Consider the following 26,544-nt stretch of genomic DNA (forward strand, 5'->3'; position numbering starts at 1 on the left):
CCAGAATTGTCGAGTCTTTCCTTCTTCTATTAGTGTGCTCAGGGACTGCGCTTGCTGGTCTGTACTTAAATGTTCCCTGATAAGATTCTTCAAAGATAACGCCACCCTACTAGTTGATAGATGACTGATGAGTTTTAATGCTGCCAATTCAGTTTTTCTACTTAAAGCATCGGCCACTTCATTCGTCTTCCCTACTTTATATTCAAAATCAAAATTAAATTCAGCTAACTTCTCCTGCCAATGGGCTTGTTTTGATGTTAATCCAGGTTGTGACAAAAAGTGAGTAACTGCCACATTATCGATTTTTTCCACAAACTTAGACCCCAAGAGATGGTGCCTCCACACTCGAAGACAGTGTACCACTGTGAGAAGCTCCTTTTCCTGTGCTGTATAGTTCCGTTCGGCACCGATAATTTTCTACTTTCAAAAGCAACTGGATGCCCTTCCTGCAAGAGAACTCCCCCTAATGCAAAGTCTGAGGCATTTACTTGCACTTCAAACAGTTTTGTCACATCAGGAAGGATTAGCACAGGATCTCCTACAATCTTTTCCTTTAATTCAACAAATGCTGATTGGCACTCTTCTGACCACCCCCATGTTACCCCCTTCCTTAGTAAATTTGTTAACAATACAACTCTTCTGGAGTACCCCTCTATAAACTTTCGATAGTAGTTAGCTAGACCTAAGAAAGATCGCAGTTCTCTAATGGATGTAGGTGCTCGCCACTCCTTGATAGTTTTTACTTTAGCTGAATCTATTCGTATCTGACCCTCCTCAATGATATGCCCCAAGAATTTAATACGCTTTTGAGCGAAAGCACACTTCTCCCCTTTTACATATAACTGATTTTCTTTGAGTTTTTGAAAAACCTTTCGAAGATGATCTTTATGTTCTTTTAAGGATGCGCTGAAAACCATTATGTCATCAAGGTAAACAACCACAAACTAATCAAGGTATTCCCGAAAAACCTAATTCATTAGAGAACAAAACGTAGTGGGTGCATTTGTTAGCCCAAAAGGCATGACAAGGAATTCAAATGCTCCATACCGGGTGATACAAGTGGTCTTCGGTTCATCTCCCTCAACAATGCGCACTTGATGATATCCCGACCTCAAGTCCAGTTTCGTGAAATATCTAACTGTACTTAACTGGTCAAAAATATCAGCAATCAGTGGAATGGGATACTTGTTGCACATTGTCACCTTATTAAGAGCCCGATAATCTACACACAAGCGCAAACTACCATCTTGTTTCTTCTGAAATAACATTGGGGCCCCAAAAGGTGCTTTTAAAGGATGGATGAACCCTGCTGCAATAAGATCATTCAGTTGCCTTCTAAGTTCAGCTAACTCCGGCGGCGCCATTCGATAAAGGGCACGTGCTGGCGGCTTTACTCTTGGCAAAAGTTCAATTTTGTGGTCAATCTGTCGTCGAGGTGGTAAAACCCTTGGTAGCTATTCCGGGATCACCTCCTTGAACTCTTCTAAAACTTCCTTAATCTCAAGTGGATATTTTCCTACCTTTGCATCTTCTGAGACTATCGGTAGAACCACAAAAGAAGATTCTCCCCTTTTTACTCCCTTTCTGAATTGGAGGGCTGAAAGCAACTTCCTCTCATCGAAATTGTTGTAGGCTGTGGGGACTGCACAAGGTGCACTTCCCATTATCACAAGACAATCCGCAGCTGGGATCGGCATTGAGTGTGTCACTTTAAGAAACTTCATCCCCAATACCACATCAAAGTCGTCAAGGGGTGCCACAGTGAAATCAATTGTTCCAGACCATGATCCCATTTGGCATGCCACTTTAGGTACCACCCTTACCGTGGTTAACGCTGGAGAATTCACTGCTTTTAACTTGCCCACATCTTTATCTATTTGCAATTCTAACCGTTGAGCTTCAAAATCAACAATGAAATTATGGGTGGCCCCTGTATCAATCATGGCCCTGATTTTCTTTCCATTCAAAAGTAGATCAACGTACATTAGTCCTTTCTCCTGAGACTTGTTGTTAATTACTTAACGCTCTAATGCCCCCAAAAATCTCAATGCTCCCACCATGTTCGGTTGTTCTTCTGGGGTTGCTGTCGGGGTTTCGGTTTCCCCTTGAAGGGCCTTTATAGCATTCAAAGCCTTACGTTCAGGGCACTCCGCCACTCGATGTGGTCCCATGCAAAGAAAACAAGAGATTGGTCAACGCTCTCCACCCCCCGTTCGTCTGCCCCTCCACTCCTTAACCATTGGCGCTCTTTTATCTTTCCAAGAACTATTTGTCTCCCTATCCCTTCCCCCATTTGTGGGCTTATACACTTTATTGGGCCTGGAATCATTATTGGCGGACGTAGGGAAATTTCGCTTCCCAGAATTATCTGAAAAATTATCCAACCGTTCGGTAGCAGCGAGGGCAGAAGAGAGATCACCAGCACCCTACCGACGCAATTCATTCCTTGGCCATGTCTTCAAACCCCGAAGAAAATGAATTAGTTTGCTTGATTCGGTCATGTCTATAATGGCCAACATCAAGGCTTGGTATTTTCGTACATAGCTCCTTATTGAGCCAGTCTGTTGCAATTCCATTACTTTACACTTTGCTATGTACTCCACATTTTCGGGATTGAATTTAGTCTTCAACGCCTGTTTCAACCCCTCCCATGTGTTGATAACACATCTATTGTGCTGAATATCATTCCATTTAGTTTTCCACTACACTTTTACATCCCCTACCAGGTATATTGTTGCCAGATTTACTCGGTCCACTTCTAGATCCACTCCTGAGCACGTGAAGTAGTGCTCCATATCAAAGAAAAAAATTATCCAGCTCCTTGGCATCTCGCGTACCCCCAAAACTTTTAGGTTCCGGTACCTTCGATCGAAAACTCTCAATGGGATCTGCAACCGGCCTTCGGGCTATTTGTGCCACTGCATTCACTTTCACAGTGATCTCTTGTAAATCCCTTTGGACTTGGACCACCGCACTTCGTACATTGCCCATCTCCTTCAAATCTTCCTTCAAAGCAGTAATGGACTCCTTAACATCTTCTGCAAGGAAATCAAAATTATTTGTTAGCTTCCGTAAGGAGGCCTCAAGCTCTATTGGCACCCCCGTTGGGACGAAAGAGATGGCAATATGCCCTCAATATGTTCCAGCTTACTCTTAAAGGCTTCCAACTGCTCGATACTCTTCTAGAAGGTCTCAAGCTCTCTTGGCCGTTTCTCCAGGGATTTCACACGTGGAATGAATTTTTCAAGTTCCTCAAGTCTCTTTACAACTTTTGATACCCCATAGAGAGTTTCTCTAGGGTTTTCTTCAGCGGCCTCAAGCTCTGTTGGCACACTTTTCTCTTTTCTCAATGTTGCCCCCAACCCTTGGAGTTCACCGCACGTTCTCTCTAGGGTTACAAGTTTTTTCTCAAGCGCGTCAATGCACTCCACTTTTCCTTACTTGTTTCTCATATTACCACTCATGGTGCTCGCACACACTATGCTCTGATACCAACTGTCACAGACCCCCAAAATGGGACTCAAGTAAGGGCCGTGTGGCACTCGTTGAGAGCTCTCCCTCGACAAGTCAGCCAAGTTTCACACGTTCAAGCCTACAATCACGAGCACCTGGTGAGTCTCAATACTCAAGAAAACCAAGGAACAATAGGATATCACACGAGCAATATATTCTTATACACCGAATAAAACTATAACAATTAGAGACATCACAATCCAAAGCAACAAAACACCACAATGAAAAGGACTACTTGTATTATTCAACGACAAGAGAATAATCACACAGACGATAACATAGATAATCATATATTCATTCCAAATCCATGGAGAATACAATTATAGTTGTATCTCTCTCCCCTTTTTACCCATTACATTGTCACTCCCTAACACATTGCCTTATCGATGGAATGTTGTAAGAAAAGATTGTTAAGAATCATCCTTTAATAATAAAACAAGATTACTTTACTCTTTTTTTAAGGAAAATATAATATAAAATAAATAAATATAAACTTAGTTTAAAAGTTTTTAAATAGGACAGCAGAAGCCACAAAAAACGGGCGAATCTTTGAGCATGCTGGTAACCCCAATAGTCTAGGTTTGATGACCCCAATAGTCCAGGTTTGATTTCTGCCGCTCGCGCTACACATCCATGATTTACCTTTTGTGTGTTGGCTGAAGATAAAGTGGGGTAGGCATGAAATTAGTCTGAACGTGAACCTAGAGCACTGACGTAATCCAAAAATAAATAATAATAATAATAATAATAATAATAATAATAATAATTGGATATGTTTTAACATCTTACTCTTCGAACGGAACCGGAGTATTTTTCTACATTTTCAACACAATACATTTGACAACAAAACAGCCTGTACATTTATAGGGTATCCTAAAGACACTCAAAAGGCCCCCAGAATGTCCAAAAAAATAAACATTTATTATTACACGACAATATTGCTATGCGATGCATAAATAATTCATGATCCAAAAACTAAAATTTTTAAACAGATAAATTTTTAAGTAAATTATAAAAATGAGAACATAAGGAAAACCAAAATATAATTTAAAAAAATAAACAAAACTATATTACACCCAAAATCCAAGCAACATCGTACTTGGCATTCTTAGACCAACTTCTAATGATTGATACTTGTATCTGCTCAAACGTAGTTAACGCTACAAAGGGGGATGAAGGTCTATAATATAGAATTTGAAATTAGCGACAAAAATTTTAAAAATGACAACTGGATAATAACAATTTTAAGAGTGCATTGAGCTCAACAACTTAAGAGCCAAGGCTTCCTGCTCTGCCACTGAAATAGAATCAGCACTGACACTTGTTTTTTCCACCTTTTCTTCTTCTTTCTCATCAGCATCACTATCGTCTCTATCAAAATATATCTTTGACCTTTTAGCACTCCTGCTGCCAGTTGGTTCTCGGTCTGACCCAGACCCAGACATATCTTCCTCAACATCCCCATTTTCCTCTTCTGTGCTCCTTCTCTTCCCCTTCATCTTTTCCTTGAGTCGTTTCTCTTTGCGACGCTGTCGCTCTTGGAGCTTGTCTTCTTTGTCAGCTTGCTTCATCTCTTCCCTCATCATTGCAAATGTGTGTACTGCGACAATAGCAACCAATGTCACTAGGCAGGCAGCTAACACAAATGATTAGTCAAATGAAAAGAAGTTCACATTTTTTTAACTCAAATAGGCTAGTGTTTTGCTCTTTTTTTTTTTTTTTGCCTTTTGGGATGCTCTTCTTCTTTTCTTGAATTGGGGAGTGGTTGAAAAGATATAACAAACTAAGCAATGTTACATGCCACCGTGTTACAAGGAACTAACAAAGTAATGAAAATTTCCATAATTCAAGCGCTAGGTTCATTACCCAGTAATTATAAGTTAAATCAAACAATTATGCACTCAAAGTCAAGTCCAGATTTACATAAAAAAGATCATAACATAACAAAAAAGCAATTTTGGCATTCAATTGTTCGTTTATTCCCTTTTTAACTGAAAAAAGTTAATACAAGTTGTTTTGCAAGCATACACCAAAATTATTCCCAATGCCATTTTTCCAGTAATTTAAGACATCAGCTTTGCAATTCAAGAGGTAAGGGTAGATACCTTCGTCACGCTGCAATGAATCAATGATTGCTGCCAGTGGAGGTAGTTTGTTGCCATCTTCATCAAACACGACCCTTGTCCCCACTGGCCTATGAATATTGATCTTAAGCTTCTTCTTTTTAGATACCCCACTTACTGGCCTGTAGAAACAATAGGAAAGATATCAGACACAAACTCTACACTGACAACAACTACTGAACAGGCACAAAGAATGGTAGGGTGAGCTGGAAAATAAACAACTATCAGTACAAGAATGCAATTGAATCAGTTTTACAGGAAAGATGGACAATCCTGGAATCAAGAATAACCAACTTCTTGTCCAACCACCATGTTTTCATTCAATTCACATTATTCTCCTAGGCTATCTTTAGGGCAATTTTCTTTTATATACATGTGTGTGTGTGTGTGAACCATTCAAGACAAGTTACATACAGAACATCTTCAAATGCAGCCGCATTTTTCCCTTCCTCATTTGATGTCCCCTTTGTCACAAGAAAGCCTTTATCCACTTCCTCTTTAAAGTCATCGGTTATTGCCTTCTCTTTAAGAATCTCTAAGTCATCAGTTATTGCCTTCTCTTTAAGAATCTCGAAGTCAACGGTCATTGCCTTCTCTTTAAGAATATCTAACAAGTGTTCATTGTTAGGAGTTTCTAGTTGAAGCACAGAAGATTTTCCTTCTTCTGTTTTACTCTTTGCTTTCAGGTTCAAAAAACGAACTTTTGGGGAAAATGGTAGACCTAATGATGCTGAGAACTCATCGATGGGCAGTTTCATCACATCAAAAACCTCTTTGTCCGGCTGTATATGGATGGACCTCAAATAAGTGATGAAGGCTCTTTGAGCCCAGTGCTGCAAATCTCGATACTTGACCAATAAAGCTCCCAACAATCCAGAAACTGGCTGTAGTCTTTTTGTGTTTGCCTGAAAATCAGTTGTAGAAGCAAATTTAGCATAAAATTTAAGTCATGCACACCAAGGCACAACATGGTAACCATAAGTTTGAATTGTTCATAAGCCATCTTCTCTACATGGCTTTAAAACCCAGGCCATTGACCAACCTGGTGAAGCTACAAACGGGTCAAGCCAGAGGTTGAATGGTTGATGAATTTATGTATGTATATATATGTATGCACATATGTGTATATGACAAATATACTCGTTGTAAGTTATAATAGTCAATTAGAAACAAAAACAATTAAAACCTAAACAAATTTGTATTAATTTCCCTATATTAAAATATTAAATTATAATCATTATTATTATTAAATATCCAAAGATAGTGGGAAATTATTTGATTCTATATGTATATATTTTTAAATTAAAGGATTTAAGCACAAGGAAAATACACAATACAGTGCCAAGGAAAATAGCTCAAGGCATGAACAGTGAGCTCACTGAGCCGCTACTTGTCCTTGCAAAGCCACATAGTTCAAACACCTTCAGCAACATTCAAGTCAACCCGATCAACATTCAGCAACATATATTTTCAGTGAGGTTCAAGTCAACTCGATCAGTCCACCAAGCCTGGTCGAGTTCACCTCAAATGACAAATCCGATTCCATGCTGTATCACCCATATGGTAAAAGGCAACCAGTTCTGATCCAATCTGGTCAGTCCAGTACGCTCATGTTTAAAATTATGCTTTTTGAGTGCTTTTTGAATGACAACATATGCTAGCTTGACTACATCTAAAATATGTGCTTCTTTTCTGTCTCTTTTTTCCACAAAGAGAACCTGGGGGGAGGGGAGGGAGAACAGTGTAAAATTGACAAATAAGAGAGATTGTTACCTTATTGAATTTTATGGGTATTTTTGCTTCCTGTAAATTTTCCAGCATTCTCATTTCCGAAGGCATCACAAATAAAACCGACTTCCCTACAGACAAATAACGAGCTGTGCGACCAACTCTGTGTATGTAAGTTGCAACATTTTCTGGACAATCCACCTAAAGAAATTAGATAGTTATTATATCTGAGACATACGTCAGAGCGAAAGTGGAGTTTCCCTAAGAGACCAATAACTAACCTGCACAACCCAGTCAACTGCCATTCTGAAATCAAGGCCTCTAGAGGAAACATCAGTCGTAAAGAGGACTGAGCGACTTTCACCAAACCAGGAAAATACACCCATCCTTTCCCCCTGATTCATCTTTCCATGCAGACACTTCAAGGGAATGCCAGGTCGCAGTTTCTTAAACACTTCAAAGACAAATTTTACCTATTGAAGAGCACAGAATTCAGCATTAAAGAAGGTAAACAAAAGGAGAGTTTTAAGCCAAAAATTTTGAACTAAACATTGAGATAAAAATATTAGGGAACAATAGAATCGAAATAAACTTCCACATGCTGTTCATGCCATATGAAACTTGGGGAAAATATATCCAACATTTTTGTTTGGAAAATATATCCCACATTTGTAACATGCAAAGTTAAATAAGAAGTCACTGGGTATCAGTTCAGTGACAAAATGGGACATCAAGACAGTTGTTTGCCTTATCAGCAAAAGATAATAATCCCATGTTTGGAGAGGCCTTGAATTTGGATTTGGATAAGACATAATATAAAATTGTACTGAAATCTGTCCAAATCCACCCAAATCCAAATCAAAGACACGAAATCCATGCTCCCAAATGCAGTAAAAGAAAATAGAAAATATTGCAGCTTGCTGAAGGGGGTTTCTGAAAGTTGCAGCTAAAGCAAGACTTCTCACTGCCACAATTGATCCTCATTGCCCCCACCATCATAGATGATAGAAACCTCTCCTTCCCATCCAACGTGCCTCATTGTCCATTTTCAAGGATACAATTACTCAACACGAATGTATTTTGCTATTAAAAAAAACAAAACAAATGTAGGACATAGAGTTACCTGCTTGCGTGTCGAAAGAAACACAAGGATCTTTGAATTGAGATGTGACTTTATGAAACTCCATAGCATGTCTAACTTTTGGTTGAGAGGAACAATTATTGCAGTTTGCTGCAATCGATCAGGGGTGGCTGTCACAGACTCCTCATGCACACTGAGGTACTCTGGGTCCTTCAAGCTGAGCCTCGCAAGATCCTGGACTGATTTTGTTTGGGTTGCTGAAAAAAGAAAGGTCTGTCTGCTCTTTGGTAGCTGAGAGATAATTGCATTCAAAGCCTTTTTAAATCCAACATCAAGTATACGATCAGCCTCATCAAGGACCAAAATCTGTTCCCTGGTCAAGAAAATCCACATAAGCAGCTATATAACCTTTAATATCCACAAGCTACATCCCAAACTATCCTAAAAATAAATACCAAACAGATGTAAGACACCGTAATTTTTGTAAAAGAACAAATCTTCCATTTCATAATGAGCTTGCCCATTCTATGTAAGAAACTAAAACTATGAAGCATCAAACTTGTTTCTTTTGGACTGTAAGACTTCATACTGAGGCCCACAAATTTTGTCCTAAAATCTTCTCATCAGCACACCCTACACACACAACCCAAAAAAATCTATTCCACGGAATCTTAAAAATAAAGAAAAAAATATATATCAAGCGAAAAAAAATAATTAAGCAAAAAATGTTGACCTGGAGTTGTGAACATTCAAAATTTGGAGTCTCATCCATGTGCTGAAGAAGCCGACCGGGAGTACAAATCAAGATGTTCAACTCATTAACCCGCTCTTTCTCTGCATCAACATCCTTGCGACCACCAATTAATAGTCCAGCACTAAAATTATGGTGCTTCCCAACGGATGTCAACACAGCGAAAAGTTGACTAGCTAATTCCCTTGTGGGAGATATTATAATGCTACCTATCCCATCCTCAGGGCCCCAACTCAGTCTATATAATTTCTCTAGCACCTGTAAAGAACAGAGCACGCATGAAGAGATTCATTTCCTGTGAAAATTGTTAACATTTTCATCAAGGAGGATACAACTAAAAATAATAATACACATCACGCACACAAAGCCTACCATACCTTTGGGATAGGAGCTTTCCCTGGTTATTGGAATGAGCTCCAAAAGGTGGGGACAGAAGAAAAAAATGTTAAAAGGAAAAGTTTTATTTCACATAATATTGAAAATAAGAACTGAGAGTGTGAGACAATATAAGAAGGCAGCCACATATCTTGTATAATCTGTAACAATGTCCAAGAATGCTACGATCATGACAAGCATCCAGCCTAAATCCAACCTATCAAAGATTAAGCACATGTAAACAAGCCATAACTGTTTTGGCCCAATTTCCTGTAACACCTTGAGCAGTAGAAAAGCTTTGAAGTTCAGCAAAATTCTTCCAGCAACTTGTAACATGTACATGGAATGAAGCTAAAACAATAAGATGGACACTCAATGCCTCTGAATCTTCTGAAGAAGGGTCAAATTTCAATTTTTGCACACAATTCCCATTAGATAAGAGATCCTACTTTGGTCCAGGGTAAGGAACTTCCAACATTCAGAAAACAAGCATCCATTCAAGCCTAATGAAGTGTTGAACAGCCACTTAAACCTCTGTTTAATAATACATTAAAATTACACTTTGGTTTGACTAAATAGAGAACTTAGCCAGGCAGTTTTGCTCTACTTTCTTGACAGAAAAAAGAATAATTTTCAAAATAAAAAATAGAGCAGATTACGAAAAAGGGAGGGCAAAAATCTAAAATAAAAAAGAAGTAAGAACTAGACCATCCAGAGTGTAACATTAACAATTTTAAATTAAAATAATAAAAGTTTAATTTGGTATTTAATTTGGTTTATTTGTAAAACCAAAACTGGAGATCAATTTTTGAGAAATGAAAAACCAAACTAAAATGCTAAACAGTTTTATTTCAGTTCAGTTCTGGTTATATATGTACACCCCTAATTATCATTATCATTATCATTATTATTATTATTATTATTATAAGAGATATAAGGAGAAATGACAAGCTAAAGGAGGACAAACAGTCCTCAAAAGAGCCAACCTAATTATTATTATTATTATTATTATTATTATTATTATACAAAAAGCAACAGTATCTGCTGAAGACACTAAAATCAATAAAATCAGTAACTCACTGCCAGACCCGGTAAATACCACGTACTTAAAATGCCAAATTCCAAAAACTTGCTCATTATGATTGCCAGGCTTGAGTTTAAGTTCAAATCAGCAAAAATTCAACTTAATGAAAATAAAATTAAGCAAGAATCATAGAGGACCTTCAACCAGTGATGCTAAAACAAAAACAGAAATAGTCTGCCAAAAAAGGCGGGGGGGAGCGGGGCGGGGAGCAAAGGTATCCGGGGTTGGGGGGGTTCCCATGTTGGGTTTGGAAAGGACAGCTTGATGTACACTATTTTAACCCCACACTTGAAGAAGCCATCTTCACGACTCAAACCAGTGAGACCTAGGTTGCAATGGAACACCCTTTGTCAATGCATGAATTTTGACAAGAGCTTAACAATGCAAAACATTGACACTGTTCACTTTGCATTCCTCTAAAGTTCTTTTATCTTCCTTTAAATGATTCATGATTTTCCCATTGTTAAACTATTCTATTAAAACTAATAATGTGTTTAGGCTTAGTTTATGCCCCCTATGGCCAATGAAAACGAACAGTTCTGAATTTTAGTAAAAATTGTTTGGCCCCTTGAAAAGAAGGAGCTGTGTTAGAAAGATAACGCCAAATCTGAGCGCTTGGTTAAAAAATTCATTAGGTTCCTAAATGTTCTAATTACCAAAATGGACGTTTCTTTAGGAAATATAATTAATGGGTGGATAATATTGTAATATTTCAAAAAAAAAAAAAAATCATGGACATCCATGGAATAAAATAACCTGCTAGAAAAGGCTAACTTCCAGTTTTTAAAAATTTCAAATCCAAAACTTCAAAAAGTTCCCCACAGATATGAAAAAAGTAGTTTACCAACATATTATACCCAAGTTTTATTTTTTAAAAGAAGTTCACCCAAAAAGGGAGGGGTTCCAAATTCACCCTTAGCTCCTAATAAGTAGCTCAAACACTAATACCTAAACTTGCAAATTGCAATTGAAAGAATTACTGGTAACTGGTAAGCAAGCCATGCACTTTTAAGTCTAAAGGAACAAGGGTCCAACAAGAGCTGGAAATTCCCAATACAATTAGAAAATTATATCGGATGGTTGCTGGGAAGAGCCTCGTGCGAGACACTGGGGAGCTAACCAAAAAGGAACTTATAAATGAACACTACATGAGATGTGAACTAACTTATAGCACAGCATGTCCAAGTTTTTTTTAGTGATGCAAGCCATCCCAAGAGTTACAAGATGGGATTTTTCATATAGCCTTTTCTTACAAATTAAATAAGGAAATTAAATCGGGAAACAATATCAACTAACTAAAACCTAAAACTACAAAATAAAATCTGACAAACAGAAACCCAAATCGCACCTATGGTCCTACACTTATGGTAAGGTTGAAATCTTGCTGTGTGTGATTCCTATCACTCCCCTTGAGTAGGGAAAACTTGCTTCTGTCAAGAAAAGACGGATGTACTGCTCCAAGATATCTAGGTCAAAAGTGACACAATTCATCTTGGTGGGAGTTGTAAGTAGGGCAATTTTTCCACTTCACAAGATATATAGACGCAACATATTTGTCACCTAAAATACCTTAACACAGTATGTGACAAATAACCTCAAGTACACTAATTATGACAAAAAATTCTATTTTGTAGTGCAGAGAAATTGATATTGGAGGTTTTATCTGCTACCTATGTATTTGGCATACAATTTGATCACCCAGCACGTAAAATATCTTCAATCTCCGGAGAACATTAATTCTAGGTGTAATGAACTCAACATAACACAAGTGGTATATTGTCTGCTTTAGCCCACTAGGCATCACAATTTTAAATGATAAAAGGCACCTCATTGAAATCTGATATGTCCTTATATGGCCAGGATCTCCCTAGTCACTACAAGCTCCCTCATCCGATTTTATAATGTCCTTGTTAGAGTGCCCACGCATCTGCATGCGATCCACCCACATCGTCATAGGGTGGCTCTAATATTAAATGAAAGTATCCCGGTCCACGGTGAGTTGGTCTTCAAAAGAAAAACCATTCGGAGGTTGACCTTATCCCATTGTCACCTGTCAACCTGAATCAAGTATTTTGCCTGGCATGTCCATGACCATGCCCATATTTGGAAAAAGACACCGCTAAGAAAACCACACAATATTTGGCAGCTAATGCTCCATGAAGACATGCCACACTTAACGAGGGTGACTATGTGATGATGTGAATGCATCCTAGGCATTGCCCAAGCATTCTTACAATCGATAGCATGCCAACACATTTCATCATTTTGCATTACCCATTGTCTTGGTCCTAATGTTTTTGTGCTTGAACTAGCATATGAAATGTTGAAGACTTAAAACCCAACAGCACATTTGGGCCTCCCTTTGTGCATCCAGATACCTCTTTTCCACTAGCTATCACTCCTATTCTACCTCATCTGTTGCATCCACATGCTGTGTCAAATATTTGATGATAAGCATGTCATGGTTATTGACATACCTTGCGAAGGGAACCAATCACCTTACTTTCAACTCTATATGGGTTACCAAGGATGTGGTGAGTTTCCTTGACACAAATATCTTCATATAGCACATCCATCTTTCTTTTCCAAAGGTGAGCTTTCACCACTCAAAGGGAAATTAAACATTCAGTAGAATTTTCATATTTTCCATAGATGTAGGCATAATTCAGGATTTTATTCCTCAGATCATGTAATTAGGAGCTTGGAACTGTTCCCTTGTTTAGTTTTTAGAAGAGAAGGCTACATAAAAGAGCTCCATCTTGTAATGTTCTGTTAGGGCAACTTGCATCATAGAGAAATAAAAATTTTAAGGTTTAGTATGGCTTTCTTTTTCAAGATAGTTGGTATGCAGCTAAGGAGGATTTAATGAAGTTTTTCAATGTACAATTTTAATGGGATTTTGTGAGTATGAACCCCAATTTAAGAGTAGGTCCATTAAACTTGCAGACCTTCAGCCTGTCAGCTTAGTGACCGGTGTGCCTAAAATCATTGCTGAGGTTCTAGCAAGTCGCAAATACGGTGAGTTTTGTTGTAGGAGATAATATTTCAGTATTTCTAAGGCTGAAAGCTCTTCTGTGGGGAATAGGCAGATTGTCGATGCTATTTTAGCAGCAAATGAGGTTACTACGGATGTTCATAGGAGGGAAGAGAAAGGGTTGTGTTTAAAGTTGACTTTGAAAAGGCTAGTGAGTGAGTAAATTGGAATTTTCTTCATAAAGCTGCTGTGAGTCCTTATCTTTTTGCTTTAGTGATGGACCAACTAACTAAGAGTATTCAAAAGGAGGTTCCATGGTGTATGTTGTTTTCAGATGATATTGAATTAATTGATGAAACTAGGGACAAAGTAGAGGCTAACTTAGAATTATTGGGAGAAGCTTTGGAATCTAGAAGCTTTAGAATAAGTAGAAATAAGACAGAATTTATGAAATGTAATTTTAGTAATAATAGGAGGAATATTGGAGACAAAGTTAAACTTGATGATGAAGAAATAAATAGTACTTGTAGATTTCGATACCTAGAATCTATTATGCAAGCAGAAGGAGAAATTGAAGATAATATAATGCATAAAATTAAAGCAGGTTGGGTAAAATGGAGATGTGCTTCAAGTGTGCTCTGTGATCGTAGAATACCCTTAAAATTAAAAGGGAAGTTTTATAAGACAGCTTTAAGGCCAGCTATGTTATATAAATCGAAATGTTGGGCAACGAAGAAACATAATATCTAAAAAGTAAAAATTGCCGAGATGAGAATGCTTAAATTGATGAGTGGTATAACATTGAAAGATAAATTAAGGAATGAACATATTTGCGGTAAGTTAGGTGTAGTTCCTATAGAAGATAAGATAAGGGAAGGACGACTCAGATGGTATGAACACTTACAACATAGGTTACATAGTGCACCAGTGAGGAAGAGTGGGTTAGTTACTGTGGGGGGCAGCAGAAGGGGTAGGGGTAGACTTAAAATAACTTGGGAGGAGATAGTGAGTCAGGATTTAATATCCCTGAATCTATCAAAAGAAATGGTCCATAGTCGCATAAATGGGTAGAAAATGATTCATATAGCCGACCTCACCTAGTGGGAATTAAGGCTTGGTTTTGTTGTTATTGTTGTTGTATCTTTGAGAGAAAGAATTTTGGTGAAAATTGGTGGGCTTGGATTGGGGGTGCTTGCCTGATGCCTTTTTTAAAATTCTTAACTGAGATCCTAAACTATGGTTTAGGGCTTGGAGGGGGATAGGCAAGGGAATCCACTTTCGATTTTTTGTTTGCTCTTTCGTAGATGTCTTGAGTAGATTTGTTCATAGGGCCATCAATAGAGGACTTGTCAAGGGGATTGGGGTGGGGAAAGGGGGGTTGTGGTGTCTCATCTTATGATAGTATTATTTTCCTTAAAATATTATAAGGAGTCTTTTTTAGATGTGACTATAATTTTGCAATTGTTTGAGAGGGTCTATGGTTTAAAAATAAATTTGGGGAGGAGTGGTTTACCCTGTATAAATTTAACAAGTCTATATCTTTGGAGTTGTCATGTGTGTGTGATATTCTATATTGGACTAACTTATTTAGGAGTGCCTTTGGGTGGTAATCATGGGTCAGTCGGACTTTGGATTCTTGCAGTAGAGAAGGTGCCTAAGCAGTTGGATGGGTGGAAGGGCGTCTTATTCTCTTTAGGTGGGCATAGCACCCTATTGAGGCATGTCTTTCTAGTATTCCAATGAGGGTTACTAGAAATATTAAGAGTCATGAGAAAAAAAAAAAAAGGATCATCTAGCTAGTTGGGAGATTGTTTGTAGGTCTAAAAAGGAGCAAGGATTTGGGTCTAGATAGGTTGGTGTCTAACAATACTGATGGGTAAAAAGCTATGGTGTTTTCCTTTACAAGAGCCTTCCCTCTAGTACAAAGTTATTAAAAGTAAGTTCAGCTCGCATGATAATGGGTGGGATGCTAATTTAAGGTAGAGATGTTCTCTTGAGGCTCCTTGCCTCCTTGGAAGTGTATTTTGCAGATATATCCTCTTTTTATTCCATATACTAAATTTACTGCAGGTAATGGGCACCATATTCAGTTTTGGGAATACATTTGGTTGGGTGGGTGATTCCGTGCTTTGCACACAGTTTCCTCTTTTATATAAGCTGTCCTCAATGCATAATGATCCTATTCTTCCTTCTTTATGTCAAATGAATTCTCCTGGGATTTTCATTTTTGTAGGTTTCTTAATGATACAGAGGCATTGGACCTCACCTCCTTACTATGTTTGTTGGAGGATATCCGTCCTTCCTTGGGAGGCCAAAGTCCCCATTAAAATTAAAGTTTTTCTTTGGTTAGTTGTTTCTCGGCAAAATTAAGGCAAACAGGGGGCCTTTTCAAGGCTTTGTCTCCAAATGTTTGCTCTGTATGTTCTGATAGTTCATAATCCATCTAACATATGTTCCTTCACTGTTCTTTTACAAGGAGAGTGTGGAATAATTTATATGGACCACTTGGAGAGAATCAAGTGTATCTTGAGTTGGCGGAGATCTATTTTCTATTAGGTTTTGGTAGTAGAGATAGTTTGACATTGCGGACAATGTGGAGGTTTGGGCTTTTCACTGTTGTAAGGGATTTGGTTGGAGTATATGCACATATTCACAGGAAAGAAGTTGTCTCCATCTATGCTTTGGGGCACAATTTATTATTCGGCCTTGTAGTGGGTTTCTATAGCTGGTTGTTTTAGAGGATTTTTTACTTACAGTATGAATGGAGGGCAGTGTCATTTTGATATTTTAAATTATTTGTTCTAATATAATTCTAAGGAGAATTTTTTAAAGCATTTTTTCTCCTTTTTGATGAAATTTCTTCTCTTTCAATCCCCAAAAATAAAATCTTCAGTAAAAAATTTGCCATTTTTATCCTATTTTTTATTTTTCCTTTTAATTTTCTCTTTATTTCCCATTTAAGTTTCCTTTTTTTTTTTTTTTTGGGTCATTTTCTTCTTGTTTTATGTGTCACCAAATGGTCCTACATCAAGAAGACATACATGCGTCAGAGTCACCCTCAATAAATTTGACAAGAATCTAGGCCAAGGCAATTTATGTTTGTATTTCTTTTGTTAAAGTCAGTTTCTCACATGTAAAAACTAAAGCCTTTACAGAGGCTAAGACCCTAAATCTACACAAGAATTATATCTCCTAAAAAGTGAAATAACAAAATAAACCTAAAATGATAAAATCAATAATTAAATAAAAACACATCTCGAACTTTTTCCTTTCATCCCATATCATCCACTTTGGGCAAGCTAAGAAAACTTACTGCAAAATCACCTCCAGCACTGCCGAATCTTTAAGTAGATGAGGTCAGTATGAATCTTTGTCCACCATTGCGACCTAAGCCTTAGATAGAAACAGTATTGTAAAATATTTTCTTTCTACACCGGTCCAACTTATTCTAGTTCTAAACCTCTAACATTAACTAAGCCTTACTCAGACGAAGTTGCAAGTGTCTAACCCCCCATAACTAAGCTTCCTCATCTTCTACAAGCACTATGTCTAGTCCACTACAAATATATTTATTCCCTACTTCGCCTTTTAAAGTTCTACTGCTAATCCATCCCACCATTCTCATTTCACCTACATTTACATTTTTTTTAGCTAACAAAAATGAATCTTAATGAAGTGAATAATTACAGAGAATGGAGGATAAGAAATCATGTTGGTAAAATAGACAGCTAACAAAGAAACACAATTACATGAAAGCTGCCTTCCGATCTCTTTGGACATCAGACACTGATAAACCCTCAAAAACCCCAAAAGAATGCACCCAACCCAAACCGCCTCTTTGTACATATATATGCCTATTAATACTCAATACTTATGAAATAACACATAAGATTGACTATGGGATGGGCACATGCATTTTGGAATGTTTTAATTTTTATGTTTTTAATTTTATTTCTATTGTAGTAATGTTACATTGTTATGGATATGATATTTTAGAATTTTTAGATGATAATAGTTATATTTTGTATTTTTTATTTTACGCTGTAAATGGTACACATGTTAAATAGACACAATATTTTTTTGATTAGTTTTGAAACCTTCTTTATATTGTATTATTAATGTAAAATTGATAATACTGTGTGTGTTACTCATACTATTACATTGATACTTATTGTTTTTCTTGTTTAATAAGAAGTCTATTAATTTAATGTATTCAACTTGAATGCTACTAGTTTATATATTGTTTTTAGTGTAACATATGTTGTTATGTATTGCGAAAATTCTTACATGTATTCTTTTGTGGTTTTTTTTTTTCTTTTCTATCTCGCCTCGTTTTAAGTTTAACTACTAACCTAAACCAAACCACCCGATATTCAAGCCGACCCAAGTCACATTCTCAATGGTTCAACTAAGGATTGACTTCTTGCCAAACTGACAACATCGGATGGGTTGGAATTTTAGGCCCAACCTGACCCATGAACACTCCTAAACAAAGGAGATAGTTCAACATGTGTCTCAACTTACAATGAATAAATGGATGGCTATAACTCTCGTTTGAGCCACTGCACACATACAAATATCTGGACTAAGAGCATTGTGGGGTCTCCTAATCTGTAATACATCATTCAGATTAATCTTATTGAGTATGAGAGTCCAAGTGAAAGCCTAGACTTTAAATGGAACTTTTGCTTTCCAAACAACTTTATTTAAAAAGAAAGGGCTTCGGTGAGTGAATTTTGTAAGATTTGAGATAAAAGACTTTGAAGAGAGAGAACCTAAAGTGTCCCCAATCTAGAGCCTTGTGACTTGTGTCCTCTTGTGAATTTGTTAAGAAAGAATCCAACACACTCGATAAACGAGTTAACTTATCAGCCTCTCTCTCATTGAGACTCCTAAAAGAATTGAAATCCTAAAAAAATCCCCTCTCATTGAAATAAAAAGCTAAAATTGGTGCCTCAAGGAAAAAGGAAAGTCTAAACAAATGTGGTACCAACAACTACAGCGAAGGCTCACCAAATGAAATATCCTCCTAGAAACAAATTTTATCCCCAATCCCCACTATGAAACAAGTAAATGGAAAGAAAAGACAAGCTACCTGTGAAACAAACTTCCAACGACTTGCATGAGTAGCATTGCCTATCAATCTAATTTGTATGTAAAATATGTTCTTCTAACCATCCTACACGTTTTCTTTTTGACATTATGCATATTCCTTTCAATATTATGCATGTTCTGACGTCACATCATGCGCCCCATTTTAGCCATCGTGCTTTAAGTCTCCCAACATGAAAATTTGTTTCATAAAATGGAAGAATATAGTAAACTTAAAATCCCCTCCAAAGCCCTAAACCAAAAAAATAGTTCCTTCTGATTCAATTTGTTCTCAATACTCAATAGCCATGAGATGATCATTTTAAGGTGATCCTTTTGTAGATGGATGCCTCTATTATGCTAGAACCAACTATGTGGCATCTACGTTGAGAATTCTATTATATATATTGATATTATGCATATTCCTTTCAATATTATGCATATTTTGAGGTCACGTCATGCACCCTATTTTAGCCATCCTGCTTTAAGTCTCCAAACATGAAAACTTGTTTCATAAAATGGAAGAATACCCTAAACCAAAAAAATAGTTCCTTATGATTCAATTTGTTCTCAATAGCCATGAGATGATCATTTTAGGGTGATCCTTTTGTAGATGGATGCCTCTATTACGCTAGAACTAACTATGTGGCATCTATGTTGAGAATTCTATTATATATATATAGTTTAAATCCATAAAAACAGTAGACAATTTTTTGAGGTCGGAAAAAATATTTAAGGCTTACCCCATACCTAGAGTTGTGTTCTTAAGCTACTAGAAACAGTTCATCTCCAATTTCCATGACCTCATTGAGAGTATCAGATTAGTAAAACCAAGTGGATATAAGAACGAAATGGCTGCTGATATTTCGTTGATAAACAAATTCAAGCTAGAAAATACAAAGCTGGCTTTGTTTTCTATTGATTTTCTCAGCAGCCACACAAGCCACGTGCCTAACAACCAACTCAATTCACTCGAATAAAATCAAACAACTTTAACATTCATTCTCTTCTCTACCCTTCCTCGGCACCCAAACGCCCCATACCTGACCAACAAAACAAACAAACGTACGTGAAATGCATTCAGCAAAAACTCACCGGTATGATAAACGACAAGGTCTTCCCGGAACCAGTCTTCGCCGCACCGAGAATGTCACGGCCGCACAATGCGTGGGGCAAAGCCAATCTCTGTATATCTGTCATCTTCACATACTTCGACTCGCTCAACCCAGACTTTGTCTTCTTAGATAACGGCAACTGGCTAAACCGATCGCAGCTGGCGTACCTCGAGAATGAGTCGTCGCCGAGGCGGCCAACCGGCGAATCGCGTGGCAGCGGCGAGAGTGACAGAGGGTTCAAGCCCGAGTCAGGCTTTCCGTAATCGATCCACTTTTCGAGGAGCTCAATCTCTTGGATCTCCGACAGGCGATTTTGTTTGCGAAATTGAAGTTTCTTCGATTTGGGTCTTCTCATTTAGGGCGATTGTGTTGGAGTTTGGTGGGATGCTCTGATTTCTGAGAAGAAAAATAAGTATCGCGAGGAGTAGAGATGGATCGAGGAGCCGCTTGACCGGTAGGGTTTTGGTGGCGGGGGTTTAACCTGCTACGTGTTTTGGGGGCAGGACAGAAATTAATTATAAATATTTAAATAGTATTTCATATTTAGTTTATTAAGTAAAATAATAAATTAATCTTGCCAATTAAGCGAGATTTAATTTTTAAAAATTTTATAATTTTAATTAACACAATTAAAATATTTGCTTTTTAGTTTTTTAAAATTACATTTGTAATACAAGTTAGGTTAAATGGACGTCATTTTTTGTAAATGCACTGGAAAACAATAAAATTTTATTTATATATCACATTAAAATTGATGAGCTAATAGTAAATAATTTACTAGGAAATATTATAAAATTTGTCACTTGATCAATTCGTGCAGAACCAAACTCAATTAAAAAGTGTGCACATTAATTTGCTTCACAAAATGAGTAAGTAAAATTTAATTATTAATCAAATTGCTTAAAATTATTTGATATCATCTATTGCTACTCAAATGGAGTACCTATAAGATGCATAGCTTCCGATAAGTATGCTTCAGATATAATTCATCAAAAGTGTATATACATGCAAGCTAAAAGTCATATCTTATAGTTTGTTAATACAATCATCATTAGACATCCATGTGTAAAAAGAAAGGGGCTAAGGTGCAATGGTCCCCAAGCTCATCTCAATGTTCCTTTAAATTCTAATAGATTCCAATTTAGTTATTAAGTTAGATCACCTCACAGATCTACTTTTACCTCTTTTCTCAATTGTGATGGTTGGATAAATCAGGTATGTTTTCTTTGGGTATCTCTTCTGTTCACCATAAGATTCGAGATAATAAATCTAGATTTTTAAATTTCATGCTGATTTTCCTCTCTAATAAGACAACAAATTTGTTGGTTAAGAATATGTCTTATGCAGAGCTTTAAATATTGAATGGAGACCATGTATTGAAGCTTGAGAAATTTCTAGGCATAGCAAAATGTAGGGGGAGTTATGGTATATTCTTTGGACCACAAATCCATCAAGTAATCTCTATTAGGCCTTGAATTTAGTTTTGTGTAGATTATATGTATAAAATTCAATAAAATTAAAAAAGATTGAATGAGTATAAATTTAAAGTCTCTAGTCACTAACTTAGAGCATGTGGGGAGGATGTGTAGATTTCCCCTCTTATTTATGAATGTTGATGTTGATTTAAAAGAATAAATATGTTATTAGTATCTTTGTATTTTGTTAGAGTAAGACATTATGCTTAATTCATATTTTTATAAAAAAATTTTAGTGATATATACTTGGTCCACATAAGGCATAAACCTTGCATCTACCACCATGAACGTCTTGCTAAGAAACTTGAGAAACCTAATTTCCATTAGCTATGTTCATTTTGAATAAGACCCCGGTGGATCATTTTGTTCATGCCTTTGGTGGTTGGTAGGGTTGAAAAGCATAATATTATTTGTATCAATTATATCTTATTTAGGTAGAGTGTTTATGCTTTAAACCATATTTTAGATAAAGTTTTTGGTGCAATACATGCTTTGCCCATGCAAAGCATAAACCCTACATCCTCATTGTGGATGTGATACTATAAAACTCGAGAAACCTGATTTTCATTCACCAAATTCATTCAGAATAAGACCTCCAAACCCAACTAGCACTAGATTGTCTATAAGGTTACCACTTACAAATGTAAATTGATTTTGGTTGGTGGATATCTAGGTCAAATAGGGATGATTATGGGGGCTTTCCAAATAGATTTGGAGCAATAGTAAGTAAAAATTTTGTGACATATGACGGACTCATGGCAATAAGTCAAAAATTTACTTTTCTACCCCTAATCCACCCCACCCCGAATACTGTTGTGTCGGACACCCCACTTGTGTCAAACACCAATACTACAACTATTGCTATTGAATATATATATATATATATATATATATATATATATATATATATATATATATATAAGAAACTAAAGTAATGCAGAAATTAATAATAAAACAATAAAAAGAACAAGAAAAAAAAATTAACGAGGTTGGGTATAGAATTACCTACATCCTCGGGCGCCGACGATCAATCCAATACTTATTGATAAAATACAACTTTGAGGTGTATTTTACAAATGAAGAGTTGAGCTCTTTATATAACTTTAACCTCAAGTCCAAAAAACACTTTTCTCCAATGTGGGACAAATAATACAAAAAATTCAAAACAACTTTTGATACTAATGCGGAATTGTTCTGCCAATATGAGACAAAAAACAACAAATCTCCATTTTGATGATAAATTCAACAAATTTTTTCAGTTATCGACATTTTCTGGAGTTCCACATCATCGGTGCCTTAAAAAAATATTCAGACTTGCAGAATATTGATCAAGTCCAAACAATGTTTGAACTTGATTGTTCTCACAATCTTGGTCAATATATCTGCGGGATTTTCAGTTGTAGCAATCTTCTGAAGAAGTATCTTGCCTCCATCAAAAATATCCCACATAAAATGAAATCGAACGTCGATGTGCTTCATTCGTGCATGATAAATTTGATTTTTTGCCAAATGAATAGCAGTCTAACTATCACATAACACAACAATGTGTTTCTGAACAACTCTCAAACTTTCAAGTAAACCTTGCAACCAAATAGTTTCCTTAACAGCCTCTGAAGCTGCCATATACTCGACTTCTGTTGTCGACAAGGCAATGGTAAACTGTAAGGTAGACCTCCAACTCACTGGACCATTAACAAATGTAAAAACATATCCAGTAGTTGATCAACGTTTATCCAAATCACCTACAAAATCAAAATCCACATATCCAACAACATCAATAGTATTATTTTTTATCAATATTATACCAACATTAATCGTATTCATAATATATCTCAAAATTCATTTCACAGCTTGCCAATGTCCTTTACCAGGATCATGCATATAACTGCTCATCATACTAACAGCTTGTGAAATATCAGGTCTAGTACAAACCATTGCATACATCACACTACCAATAACACTTGCATAAGGTATCTGTGACATATACTTACGTTCCTCATTTGACTTAGGAGATAAAGCCGCATTAAGTTTGAAATGAGGAGCAAGAGGAGTTGTAGTGATTCTAAAAAAAAATAAAAATAAAAATAAAAATAAACAAATAAATAAATAAATATAAAAAATTATTATTAAAAAATTAAAATTAAAATTAAAATTAAAATTTTAAAAATAAAATAAATTTAAATAATTATTAATTATTAATTATTAATTAAATAATATAATATAATAATAATATTATAATATTATAATAATATATATTATATATATTAGGTAATGGAATCAATCCTGAGATTGAAAAATCTCAAGATTGAAGTTGCAGAGAAGCTGCCGCCGCCTCCCTGCGCGCATCAACCCTCGTCTCCTCTCTTCCACTCTCCTCCATCTCGTCTTCGTTATTTGGCTGATCAAAAATCCAAAAATACCGTTGGACTCTGCTCGCCGCCATCGACATTTCTATTGAAGCGGATCTATCGTGGGAGCGGCGTAGGCAATCTCCTGGGGTAAGGTCAAATCTCAAATTATCTCAATTTCTCTTAAACTATAAGCCCCATAACGAACGGAAATTGTCCGGAGACTCGTGGCGAGATTCTCTACAATCTAGCCAAAGCAGGTTTTCGAATTAGAGCTTTAAGGTACCAATCCTAAATCAGGGGTAAGTTTGATAATTTAGGCTTTTATTAGGCTATTTAGGATATTCAAAACTTAGGGAAATTTTAGGGAAAGTTACTCTAGGGATTGTGATGAATAATATGGTAAAATTTGAATTTCAGGGCTCATGGGTTTTGAACGTCATGGGGCGTAGGCTGGGGTTTTATCGGATTTTTTCGTGAATCAGCTAAGGGGATTAAGTTAAATCAGGAATTTTATTTAATTTGAACCGATTAAATTAATATATTTATTTATTCATTCATTTGAAATTTTAAAGGCTATTTTGAAAACCAACTGTTCGAAATGGTTTTTACAAACGTAGGATATATGGTATGCTATTTTTGAATAAAATGAACGTTGGAAAGCTTGTTTATCTATATGAATATGTTAAAATGTGGAAAACTGTGTGGCAGATGATTTAATTTGTATGGGTTATTGTATATCTGTATTTGGGATTTTGAAATACTGGAATTGTTGTAAAAAATACTAAAAATACTTGTGAAAATACTAGAACTGTTTATGAAATGCAGGGGTTTGAACTAACGGCCAGTGGTCGGGTATTGTTTGATTGGCCAAGGGCCAGGATTATTATTTGATGACCGAGGGCCGAGTTTTAATTGATGGCTATATACCGGATTGTATTTTTGGTCAGGGGCCAGGTTTTTGGAATAATAAGAAATATATGTGAAATGATATTTTAAATGGTATTTTTTATTATCCAAATTGCATGAAATGCTTTAGGAACCCTGGGGACCAGTGTAGTGTGAGCATGGTACCGTTGTTAGAGATTTGTTATGTGGTCGTGTGCACCCACACCTGTGCTGAGAGGTGTAAGGTGGCCTTATCCGATTTGCCTACGTGAGGAGAATGCACCCTGGGTGAGGGCAATCGGACTAGCAGTTGGAACTGCGTGTACTCGCGGAGTATGTTAGCGGAGAGTATAGATGACTACTGTCTGGGTGGATCCCCCAGGACATTAGTCCAGCCTTCGGGCCGCACAATCCGTGCCATGGGGATGTAAATGGCGTGTTTGTCATAGAGAGTGTCTTATATGCATATCTGTTAATTGATGTGAATACAGTTAATTAATAAGATAACTTCGAGGGCTTACTAAGAAAGGTGAGTGCCCTAGTAGCAGTAATGGTACTAGAGCAGAGGGAAGCTACTTGTATGAGCGGGTAATCTTCCCTATCCTTGGTTAATTGTGTGTGTGGGTGTAAAATAAGAATGTTTTCATAAATGTGTTAATCTATTTAGTGAACTGGTTATTTTCTATACACTAATTTCATGTTGGCCACACACTGACATTAACTTAGTCTTTCCCTTACTGAACTGTGTCTCACCCCTACTTTACAAACTATCTTTTCAGGAAATCCTAGAGATCAGGTCTAACGAGTTTGAGGAGCCAGGCTAGTGGTGTAATTTTATGTAGGTAGTGTGTGGATAGAGATTTTATTTTTGTTGATTTTTATGGGATGTAATTGTGTGAAAATGGATATATTTGTGTATAAAGATAGTTAGAACTCTGGTAATATAATTTGAGGATTTTATATTTTATTTTCGCTGCGTATGTGTGTTTTATTTTTGATGAATAAGGTATCAGGTACACTGACGTCACTAAAGTAGCACTCCGAGCCCACGTGACTGGTCTGGATCGTTACAGGAGTGTTTACTAGTTTTGACTGCTCATACATGCCAAAACTTTGTATCACCTTCTTCAAATACTGTTTTTGAGACAAACTAACTCTTCCTCTCATTTTGTCTCTGCGAATCTCCATGCCAAGTATCTTCTTTGCTTCACCAAGATCTTTCATCTTAACTAACTTTTCAACTTGTTGATTTATTCCCTATTCTTTGAAGCTATCAACATATCATCAACATACAAGAGTAAATATATAAAAGATCCATTTTGTAGCTTGCGAAAATAAATACAATGATCTGTTTATTTCTGATGTACTTCTGACCTATAATAAACTGATGAAATCGTTTGTACCATTGTCTTAGAGACTATTTTAAACCATACAACGATTTACCTAGTTTACATACCCAATTTTCTTTTCCAGCAACCTGAAATCCATCTGGTTGAGTCATATAGATTTCCTCTTCCAAATCACCATGTAAAAAAGCAATTTTTACATCAAGCTGAACTAGTTCAAGATCATATTGTGCTACTAAAGCCAACAAAATTTGAATGGAAGAATGTTTAACAACTGAAGAAAATATCTCATTATAATTAATGCCTTCCTTTTGTGCGTAGCCCTTAGCTACCAATCTAACTTTGAAGCGAACATTATTTCCATCTGGAAATTCTTCTTTTTTTTACATAAACCCATTTGCAACCAATTGCTTTCTTACCCTTGGGTAGCTCGGCTAGCTCCAAAGTCTGATTCTGATGAAGAGACTGCATTTCTTCATCCATCGCTCTTTTCCACTTTTCCGATTTAGAGTTTCTCATTACTTCTTTGAAAGTGTAAGGAACATTATCATACAACTGGAAGTGCATAGGCCACCATATCAGTATACCGAGCAGGTTTTTGAATTTCTCGTCTTGACCTCTGAGAAACAATTGATTCTTGTTGCTGTGAAGA

General features: G+C 36.5%; 1 protein-coding gene across 2 annotated transcripts; it reads right to left on the reverse strand.

Moving 5' to 3' along the window:
- Positions 1–4,583: 4,583 nt before the first annotated feature.
- On the reverse strand, positions 4,584–20,338 carry LOC131160161 (DEAD-box ATP-dependent RNA helicase 32). 2 transcript variants are annotated; one of them, XM_058115665.1, is made up of 9 exons: positions 19,816–20,324; positions 9,179–9,454; positions 8,488–8,811; positions 7,646–7,837; positions 7,410–7,565; positions 6,358–6,541; positions 6,051–6,243; positions 5,619–5,758; positions 4,584–5,113 (listed from the first exon to the last, which is right to left on the reverse strand). In XM_058115665.1, the coding sequence occupies exons 1-9, from the start codon at positions 20,188–20,190 to the stop codon at positions 4,758–4,760; spliced, it is 2,196 nt and encodes a 731-aa protein (XP_057971648.1). In that variant the 5' UTR covers positions 20,191–20,324; the 3' UTR covers positions 4,584–4,757. The 2 variants fall into 2 exon arrangements, with proteins under 2 accessions (XP_057971648.1, XP_057971563.1); XM_058115580.1 differs by having other exon boundaries at positions 6,051–6,541; positions 19,816–20,338.
- Positions 20,339–26,544: the final 6,206 nt, after the last annotated feature.

This window comes from Malania oleifera, chromosome 1 (genome assembly GCF_029873635.1).
Source record: "Malania oleifera isolate guangnan ecotype guangnan chromosome 1, ASM2987363v1, whole genome shotgun sequence".
Lineage (NCBI taxonomy): Eukaryota > Viridiplantae > Streptophyta > Magnoliopsida > Santalales > Ximeniaceae > Malania > Malania oleifera.

What these genes read in the sequence shown, in the direction of transcription:
- LOC131160161 (XM_058115580.1), bottom strand. Translation starts at nt 20,190, where the DNA reads ATGAGAAGACCCAAATCGAAGAAACTTCAATTTCGCAAACAAAATCGC. An exon ending in TTCTTTCGACACGCAAGCAG is followed by an intron (nt 7,838 to 8,487) that starts GTAACTCTATGT and finishes GCTCTTCAATAG; the next exon opens with GTAAAATTTGTCTTTGAAGT. An exon ending in GCTGCATTTGAAGATGTTCT is followed by an intron (nt 5,759 to 6,050) that starts GTATGTAACTTG and finishes TTGTTTCTACAG; the next exon opens with GCCAGTAAGTGGGGTATCTA.